Raw genomic sequence first — 10,850 nt, forward strand, 5'->3', positions numbered from 1 at the left:
AATTCTTTGTGATCTCCCACCTACTTCGACATTAGCCCAAAGATTTGAACGAAATGCAATAGATGTTGGTATAAGCACTACGTTGCACCTTCACTATTTTTCCACAAATCTTTTCTCAACAGCTTTCCGAATGGAGTATCAATTCGTTTTTGAGTGGGACATGTCTACTGTGTAAATCTTTTGAGGTCAATTGTTTTGCTTGATTATGCAATCTATTGATGAATCTAGTTTTTCCATAGCAGTATAATAGGTGTATTTATTGTTTTAAAGCACAATATCTCTCCTACTTATTTTATGGATAAGTTTTTCCGGCAAGATCATTTGAATCATTGATATATAAATCGTGAAGGCGCAAATTTGAGTTCCCGACTGCGTAGGAATTAACCCCTTCTATTCGGGTACGATATGTTCATTACAAGAACTATGGCACTACGCGCGTTGTTTCTTCCTAACAATGCTAATTCAAATTCTATAAAAGATCTCACTCAGCAAAACTTCTACAATACATCATCTTGACTTGCGGTCAACAAGAAATAGAATGCAACATGGGTGTCGGCAGCGACACGTTCCAGAAGCAAATACCGGATACATTTCTTGGACAGTTGGGTTGGGTTGTTTCGTGTTCAATAACTATGTCATACTACCAGATATATTTCACTCACGCAATTGTATACTGTACCCTCTACCGTTTGATTGCAAACGCTTTCCTCTCATAGCCTGTGATAATCGTACGAATCCGCCGCGTTAAATTTTGTGTACTGTAGTCTACATGCAATTTGATATTCGGCAGCGACACTTTACGACAGCGAAAATCAGATAAATACATTAGAAGCCCGTTTGAACTACGTTCTATAAATCTGTCATGCTACTATCTGTTTCCACTCAGATTAATTCCTGTATTCTTTGTGTTATATTTGCGCACACTTCCCTTATAACCATCAATACGAATGAATCCGCTTTTACAGTATAATTTTGAGGACGTATGACTGACCGCAAATGGCCTAACATACAATGTTGCCAAGATCGAATCATTTTCCGGCAAGAGATACAAGTATCGGATCTGTGTTAAATTGGGCCATAACGCAAGCCACTGCTCGGAAGATGATAAGATAATCTAAACTAACATTTGAGCTCCCCGTTTATCCAGCATATTTATACAAAAAACAGTCTCCGACTTGTCTGACTTCAACTTCCCTCACTACGACTTCTTAGTATGCGAGTCCCTAACAAAGTTGCATTCGCATTCATTTATCAGGTCCTTCCTGGAGTGAGGTGAATTTGCCAAGGCCCAAATGATGATAGAATCAAACATATTCTTTCACCTCGATACATATAATTTGAGTCCTTTTTACGATATCAGCTCTAAAAGTAAAATATTTCGGACTGCTTTTCTCAAAAGCTATTTTTGCAGGAATCCGATTGTATGCGCAGAATAATGCAGACAAAAACAGACACTAAGACTCAGTCAACACCTCTGATCGCGTGTTTGCACCACTCTCACCTTCACGCACCTTCATCCCTTTCATATATATATATATATATATATATATATATATATATCTATATGTATATCCGTGGGCGCTCAATAGTGGGCAAGAAAACTTCTCTCCCGAACCAAGCTGGTAAAGCGGTCGAAGCTACGTGTTGCTCCATAACATGTATCAGCCCTTTCCCACTGTTCCCGACAAATTCCAGATGAAAAATTTGTTGTAAAAACCTACTTTCTTTCGCAGACGTTAAATTGCTTATTCGCCGTAAACGTGCGCAGCAAAAGAAAAAGACTTCTGGCACGATAACTCAGCATGATGATACAACGCATGCCGACTACAGGAAACAGCACGAATAATCACTGATTGATGTACTGCGACGCGTCAATGGTGGCAGGCATTTCAGCAATGTGAACCTCAAAACGGGTCTGTACATCATTTAAAACATTTGTGTCTTCCTGACTTGCAACAAAAGTTATTGCAAGACCTTTTGTGCCAAAGCGTCCTGCTCGTCCCACTCGATGCAGGTATGAGTCACTGCAATCTGAGCAAATTCACAGCAAATGTGGAAACGACGCAAAATTTGCAACTGTACACTGCAAAAATGGGAAGTGTAAAGATGTGTGTTTAATAAACACAAACGCAAACTGAGTACAAAAATCTCCTGAATTGATTTTATTAGACAACACAGGCATGGCCGACGGAAGCATAAAACAAAGCAAATTCCGAAAGGGAAGGCTTGAAATCTTAGAAAGTGTTACTGGTCACTGAGAAAAGTCTATAAATGCACTAAGCGAAGATCACTGAACTAAGCGATTTCGTGCAGCAATAAAGTGCTCAAAACAGGGAACATTGAACAGAACGCAGAGCTCAACATATACTCATGAAAACTCAACCAATTTACAACATTTTTGAATAACATACCAATGCTGCTCCTACAAATTATACTGAACACAGCGGCAAGACGACCTACAAGTATGCATCTGTTCAGATATACATTGTTTGCATAAACGTTTTGCGCGAATTTTATAAAAGTAAACGCATTAGGAAAACACCAAGAGCCCGCTTCCGGGTCAAACACGACATGCATATATACGTAGCACGTTTAAAGTCGCTCTGATATCCGCCAACATACCACTACCGCTAAAAATAATCAAGGTCTCTATTAAATTGAAGAACAAAAATTACTAAATAACGGCGTCGCCAACGCTATCTTCCCTCTCACCAGGCATATCGTAGTTGATAACGATGTTTACTCTTTCTATATCGATACCACGACCAAACAAATCAGTAGCAACCATTATGCGCTTTTCGAAATTCTTGAATTGCTGATAGCGACTGATCCTAAAACAGAAAACAAACAGCAGAATATTGAACAGACGCGGATACGTATGTTATACATACATTTATATATATATATATATATATATATATATATATATATATTGCCAGTTGCCGTGCTAGCGTGATTTTTTAAAGTTTACTTACGATGATCATACAGGTATTGTGTGGAAAGGTCCGATATCGTATACACAAGAAGGAAGGGTCTCGAACACTATTTTTGTACGTATATATTCAACTATACATATATATATATATATATATATATATATATATATATAGTTGACCTGCTTACAGATGAAATTAAGGTCTCGAACATTAAAAAATCACACAGACATGAGTGTATGTCATTGTGTATCGACAACCATCTGAAACAAACATTTATACTTCGTTTCACACATGCTAGCAAAACACTAGCATTTCGATGGAAGCTAACTCAATAAGCAGGCGCTTCACTCCCGCCCCCGCATCTTTCTGTCGCACTAAACCTGCCCTCACTGTAACAACCATAGCTATATAAATGGTGTACTGACTGAGCACACATGCACAAAAAAATAAATAAATAAATATATATATATATATATCTACAATTACATGTGCTTTCAGTTGATTTCATGTAGCTATCGTGCCGCTTCTGTTTTTCCTTGCGAACCTTCTCGTTCTTCCATTATATATATGTAGACATATATATATATATATATATACATATATATGGAATGCAGTTTGAGAATCTAGTCAGGCTCACAATCTAAATGTTTAGTTCTTCAAACATTGACGCTCGTATCATCAAGTACACCAACTACGTCTCCTCTTAAAACCAACTCCGTCATGCTATACATATATATATATTTATTCATTCTCGTGTACGCAGTAAGGACAATATCTTGCAAAGTTAGAACAGACACATCCTGTATTACTGCTGCTTTCTCAAAAAGAGTTTGTGCACACGCAAAAACAGAATACTTCACAGAAACATGTGTACAACGTATTTATATTTATCAGACAAATTCATATCTATTGCTGCTTGATATATATATATATATATTTATTTATTTATATAATTTGTTTACTGTTACGGTCAAATTGTTTTTTATTGCCCAGATCCACTAGTTTTTTCGGCAGTATACAACTATTAAACCCCCTTCTTCTGTAACACTAATAAGCTAACTTTTATAAGAAAACACGCATACGCTGAAAGACATACAAACAGTCACACATCCACGCACAATCACACATGTACACACAAGAACTTTTTAAAAAATATATTTCTATGATAAGTTTATGTTTACCCATCAACATTTTCCCACGACACTACAGAAATCTATACAACATCTGTAACTACTAAGTAAAAGTGATGACTCTCATCCGCACCGTTCTTCCTGATCTAATCCGGCGTGAATAGCGATGGAGGGAAAGTTGCACTCGGTGAGAAGACGGTCGAGAGCCTGGGCCCGAGACACGCTTTTCACGAATATTATGACTTGATTGAATTCGAGAGTATCAAGCAAGTCGTTCAATTTCCTGTTTTTTTCACTCTCCTGCAGCTTTACGTAGTATTGAAGAAGACCGTGAAGCGTGAGTTTGCTCTCATCGTCGATGAAGACTTCAACGGGATTCTGCATGAAGCGCTTGCAGACATCGCGTATTTCCTTGTTCATGGTAGCAGAGAAGAACATCACTTGCTTCTTCTTAGGAGTGGCCATGAAGATGCTTTGCACGTCTTTCCGCATGTCTAGCTTCTCCAAACACTTGTCACACTCATCCAGCACGAAATGAGACGTTTTCTCTGTGTTCAAGTGTTTGCCCTTTATGAGCGCCAAGACGCGCCCGGGTGTTCCTATCAAAATGTGTGGAGTCGTCTTCGCATCTTTCAACATATCGATGTTTTTCTGTATATTCACGCCGCCATAGACCACTTCGCATTTCACGTTTTTCAAATACTTGCTGAACCGATCAAATTCATTCTTGATCTGAAACGCCAGTTCTCGCGTATGAGCAATTCCCACACACACTACCCCTTGACTGTTGCCCTCTTCCGCACTCCCCTCAAGGTTCAACTGCTGCAAGATACTCAGTACAAACACTGCCGTTTTTCCCATGCCTGAAAGATTGGGCAAACCAGAGAAGAACACATCACAGGAAACGGAGTAAAAAACTAGCATTCGAATGGATGGCTTTTTCAGAGAACCTGACGCAAACACTGCCGTCTTTTGAGACTTGTGGATAGCATAGGCACAGCCTCATATGAAATTGCACATGTCTACTCGTTGAAATGTAAGCACAAGCATTGCCGTCTTCAGCTACTTGATAGAGCATCCTTCGAGTAGTTTGCTGTAGGGAAACTTTCGTATAAAACAAAAAGAACAAATCTCCTACGGAAAAGCAATATTTGCGCTTCTTTCAAGACGCCCACAGATGTGTTGATAGACACGAGGGGAACCCCCTTCCCAGGCAATACGATATCAAAAAGACTAGTAGTATAAAACTCGCTTGCCATAGGAAGAAAAAAGCACTTGTAGTGTGCGGCGAAGAACGTTGAGGACAAATATCCTTCAACATATCTAAAATTGCTGAAATCCACCTCCCAGTGTCAGTGTTTGCTTCACACTACACGATCTTTCCGGTGTATATACACCGCTAACACATACTGTAGAAACAAGATCCACTCTGAAATACGCGTGGAAAGTGTTTCTACAAAGCAACGCAGTAGACATAGACGAACGTATCACCCAGACGTACACTTCGAATTAACAATATAAAAAAGTACAGTAAGAATGCTTGCAAAGTCAGAACCTTCTCCACCACCCAAGCGACTTTAAAAATTCACTCCTACTTCCCGTTAGACACGCTGTTTCCTCGTACAAATATGTACACGGCGGCACTTCCTTATGTATGATGTACTTCATACAAAAGCGGTAGAAGACGCTCTGTTTTCATTGAACAAGAGTCACTAAGTGGACTCGATCAAAATTCCACGAAAAATCACCTAAAGTGCCACGGCGAATGGTGTCAGATTTAGGTGGAAAAAAACAAATATATGATCAAGATGGAACAACGAAGCACACGGTGTCTGCGTGGAGAAGAAAGAAGTTCAGCAAGTGACGCTGGTCGCTCCAAGCCTTGCATTTGAACGCAAATCGCACGTGTATGCACCTGATACCAAAACTTGGATAAGTTGAGACTTTACCATCATCTCGAAAACTACGCGAAAATGACGATATTCCATATTTCTCGATAGCAGCAACAGAGACACCAGCACAAGAATCAAAGAAACATAAGCACCGAAGAAGCTTTAGAAGCTATTTACGCAACAACAACAGCAGGTCAAGGAGCACCCGATATATGCAAAAACTGTCACGAGATTCTCCCCTCCAAACAAGAACTAGAAGAACATAAGTACACGCCAAAATACTCACTTTAAGGTCTGTACAATTGCAAGATTTCAACTTCCATAGGCGCATACATATACACTTTAGGAATTAATACAAAGAATTAGTAATTTAAAACATGCATACATATATATATATATAGAGAGAGAGAGAGATAGAGATGGAGAGAGAGAATGCACAACTATACTTCACCGTACAGCATACGTATGAACTGTAGAGAGACATATGAATAAACTTATAAAGAATAGATACAGGTGAAGACGTAGAGCTGACCTGATTTCGCCTGACAAAGAACATCCACTCCTGTGATGGCGTGAGGAATAGTCTCATGCTGCACTTCTGAAGGATGCTCGAAACCTGCATCCCCAATAGCCCGAAGGAGCTCAGGCTTTAAAAAGAAATCTCTGAAAAAGTTAGATAACAAAGAGGAAAAAAAACAAAATAGAGCAAACTGTAGACGCATAATTCGTGCTGTTAGACATGCAATAAGTAGAGGTAGGCATGTGTTTCTTTCGAAAAGCATACAAATACATAACTTATATAAATAAATAAGTATATATATGTATACACCAAAATGTGAAAATATAACCTGCTACCCTTTGCAAAACGAAGAGAGATTGCATACATCTATAGGAATAAATCTCCTCAACGTATATATATCAACATATATATATATATATATATATATATAGAGAGAGAGAGAGAGAGAGAGAGAGAGAGAGAGAGAGAGACAGATATTCTTGTGTGCATGACTGAGTATTGAATGGTGGTTACCTGAATCCGGAAGCGTGAATGGAAACATAATTGCCGCGTCCCACAACTACATCATCAACTCCTTTTTCCTGAAGGTTGACAACAACATAGAATTTCGATTACTGATTCTAAGCAGTTGAATCATTCCTGCTTCCAAGGCGTGACGACACAGTTACAAAAGTTCTCACAAACACAAAACTGCGGTGGGGCCTAAGACAGCCTCTATAGCCCTTTAAATTGAAACGCCTAAACGCAGCGGGGTGCGCTGCTGCAAAACATTCAACGGAAATAGCAACGAGACATGTGAGCTAAAGACCTGCTGAAAACAAGGGTACACCTATCCTATCAGAGAAATTTGCACAATATTGCCGGCGCGTCGTATAGACCATTTTTAACCTGTAACCATAGAAGAACAAGATTTACGTTGCTTCACAGAAATACGAAATTCACTGCCCAGCACGATGAGTTTTTGAAACGCGCTGGTTCAAAGTGCCCCATGTGAAGCCTTTTGCAGACTTCTTCTTGACTACCGAAACTGCATTCTAGAGAGTTAGTAGCAGCAGCAGCGACTGCATTGAAGCTACTGAAGCAGCAGCCAAAAGTGCAGCCCTTGCAACAGCCGCATCTGCGTCCCAGTCAGCACCACGACAGACATGAGACTTTTTCATACGTGAAAGATTCTCAAGTCTTTCAATACGTAGAAAGGGTGACTTTTCATAAATGTGTGACGTTCAAAGAGTGAGCAGCGAGGAAAAGTCAAACATCCGATAGCGCTGGAAAAGTATACGTTCTTTTACTCCTCCACCTTCTAAACATTCTTTAGTTTGCTGCTTCCTTTTCTCTCTTCTCACCGCCTGCCAAAAGCAGCATTCTCCCTCAGAAAGGAGGAGCAGCAGCAGCGAGCCCTCCAATAGCCTTACAGCCTCGATGAGGTTGCAGGAAGCCAGCAGCAACGTTGCACATTTTTGTAGGGCTCACCCTTTCTCGCTACAGAAAAAACCCACCCCGCTACTGCTAATCTTCCGCGAGAACTGATGGCAGGCTTCATCGTTTGAAAGTGGAAAATATAACTTGAACAGAATCAGCAGTAAGAAGAACTCTACGAGTACACAAAACACGAAGACGCGCTGCAGAAGTAGCCAGCAGTACCGCGGCTACAAGTTGTGCGACGACATATCTGAGAAGTGCTTTTGGACAAAAAAAATTTGAAAAATAAGAAATCAACCAATAGAAACATAAATACACGACATAAAAGTGCAGACCACGAACAACACAGTAGTACCGTATCCTTGCCGCACCGAGCAGGAAAAATCCACACAGTGCAGTGAACTGCCTGTCCTGCAATTTCGATCAAAACTAGGGAAAAGAGCTGCTGAGCAGTATTCCCATATTGAACATCTTCTGAAAACTGTCAGCTCCCTTGACACCAAAAGTGTCTTATTTTGAAAACCTTTTTTTCCCAGATGCTTGGAATGGAAGTTTAGAAAAAGAGAGAACTATACAAACTAAACTATCAAAAAAGGGTATATAGCGGTACATTCTACTAGACAAAGACGCTGTGATAGAAGGTATGTTATGACGGAAAGAGAATTTTGGAACAGAGGGGATGTGGCTACCAATATCATTTTCAAAAGCATACGATATTGGGAAAACACACAATAATATACACATCATGGACGATGCAAAAATGTCGTCTACTCTAGCTGAGAAAAGGTCTACAATTGTTTATACCACAATAAACGCTACGCTTTCCCATTAGAAAGAAGGCGTGCACATACATAAACACATCATATATAGTATCTACCCTAAGGAAAGCATGCATTCTGGATACAGCGCAGAAAGAGGGAGCGTTGTAGAACGAACGCTGTTTCGGCACGAAAAGCTCGATTACAGAACAGCGTAGCTCACACGAAAAAATCTATCTTTCTGATTCGCAGAGAAAACATAAAATAAAACATTTGGAGCACTACGAGGAGTATCCGAAGACAGAAGAACGAGGGAACTGTATTGAGAGGCAGCTGATACACAACGAGTCTTGGCAAGATGGAGACCGATCCGCTTCACCATAAAAAATCTTGTAAAATAAATTAGGAGATATATCTTGTTCTTCAACCTTCACCCACCTTTGCGTCATTTTGCTCGTCTTCCTCGTAGTCCACTAGTTCGTCGGCGGGATTTTGCTCCAAAGTCGTCATCTTGTAGGTGAAAAGATTCTAGAAAGTACGCTGCTAAAAGCTCCCTCTTATGCTGGCGCGCCAAAACTACCGCTGCGCGTCTGTCACTTCAAGAAAAAAAAGCATAGATTTATAAAGGACCAGTCAGTTCAAGTTGTTTGCAAAAACAAAGCACAAAAACGTACGCATAATAATAGGCTGGCGTGGGGGGGCGGCGCGATAACTCCTTCCGCCGCCGCCGCCGCCGCATGTGGCTGCTTTGCTATGAGCACCACGTCGCAAAGCGTTTGTATGCACATGTACCGTATATAGGAATCTATATACGGTTGAATCAGTAAATTATGATGGATCCAATACATAAAAGGTGTACACAATCATAAGACCGATCTCTACTTGCGCATAAAATCACTTAAGTGTCGTTCACTTGCGATTCACGGAGAATATATATATATATATATATATATATATATATATATATATATACAAATATATATCTTCTACATACATGAGTAGATACATAAATATATACATACATACATACATACATACATACGTATTTACATACAAAATTTACATATGTACTACCTCCATACGTGTATACATTCATATGCGCACTAACGAGTGTTGCAGGCAGCAATAGCCCACGATACTGCTACGCCGGCCGCTAGCACTATGTCTTCAAAACTCGCTTCATCAAGTGTTTAATGTCCGCCATAGGACGTATGATATGATTCTACATAGCAAAGGTGCGTCGAATACGTTAGAGAATTTTGCCACTGCTATGTTTTGCTATTCTAAGAAAGTGAAAGCGTAAGGTTCTCTTACAATTGTTATTTTTTCTCGATTCCCATGTCTGTCTTACATTAGAGTCCTGTCGATTTTTTTCTGGGTTTCTATATTTCGATGCATTAGATGGAAAAACTGTTTCACATTGTCGCTTGCTCGAGGTCGTAGTGCCGAACTGACGAGAACGGCCGGGCTGTCTTTGAAGTATTGCTGCATTTGTCGAAGAATGAGAACCGTATCCTACAACAACGCACGAACGCTTGATAGACAGAAAATTCTGGTCTATATGGTTCTTGCACACGCTGGCACAAAGACAGCTCTACGTTCAAAGTCCCTTCCTTTCAATCGCAACCGGCTCTACAGCATTACACCAAATCTGAAATGGAGTCATCATATTTGGTCATTCAATGTCAAACACTCAATTACTTCACACATATATGATCTTTCTCTTCTCTTAGAATTTTATACACTGAAAAAGAGCAATCACGGCTGCAGATCTATACGATGACTAACTAATTTATTCTCAAACATATATGATCTTCCTCTCTTCTTACAGAATCATATATGCCGGATTAAAGCATTCGCGATTGCAGATTCTCACGGATACCACTGTTGAAGAGGGGTTTTTGGGCTGTGATGTGACGCATGGTGACCGTGAACAGCTATCCTCATGTATATTGTCAACTTTTACTGACTGAAAAAAAGGAATGTAACGGAATCTAATGGTGGCACCCCACCACTACACTTTGGCGCAGTACCGAAAAATTCATTACCAAATAAAAGTAATAACACACATTGATCCACTCGCGCTGGCATACAGTTGCGATGACGCTGCACGATTTTATTGATTTACGTTGAACTCGGCTAACAGACCTCAGCGTGCATTCCATGTTTATCTTGATTGCCGTGAGCCTATATTA

At 39.9% G+C, this 10,850-nt stretch overlaps 1 protein-coding gene across 1 annotated transcript; it reads right to left on the reverse strand.

The window, feature by feature from the left end:
• Nucleotides 1–1,846: 1,846 nt before the first annotated feature.
• On the reverse strand, nt 1,847–9,165 carry LOC309334352 (ATP-dependent RNA helicase DDX39A-like; the record flags this gene model as incomplete). The annotated part of the gene is made up of 6 exons (XM_081882335.1): nt 1,847–2,031; nt 2,713–2,831; nt 4,200–4,929; nt 6,491–6,621; nt 6,992–7,059; nt 9,094–9,165. 6 exons carry the CDS (start codon nt 9,163–9,165, stop codon nt 1,847–1,849), a joined length of 1,305 nt encoding a protein of 434 aa, XP_081738461.1.
• Between the last annotated feature and the right edge of the window lie 1,685 nt (nt 9,166–10,850).

The sequence above is a fragment of the Podarcis erhardii genome (genome assembly GCF_964252035.2).
Source record: "Podarcis erhardii genome assembly, contig: HAP1_SCAFFOLD_44, whole genome shotgun sequence".
NCBI classification, from domain to species: domain Eukaryota; kingdom Metazoa; phylum Chordata; class Lepidosauria; order Squamata; family Lacertidae; genus Podarcis; species Podarcis erhardii.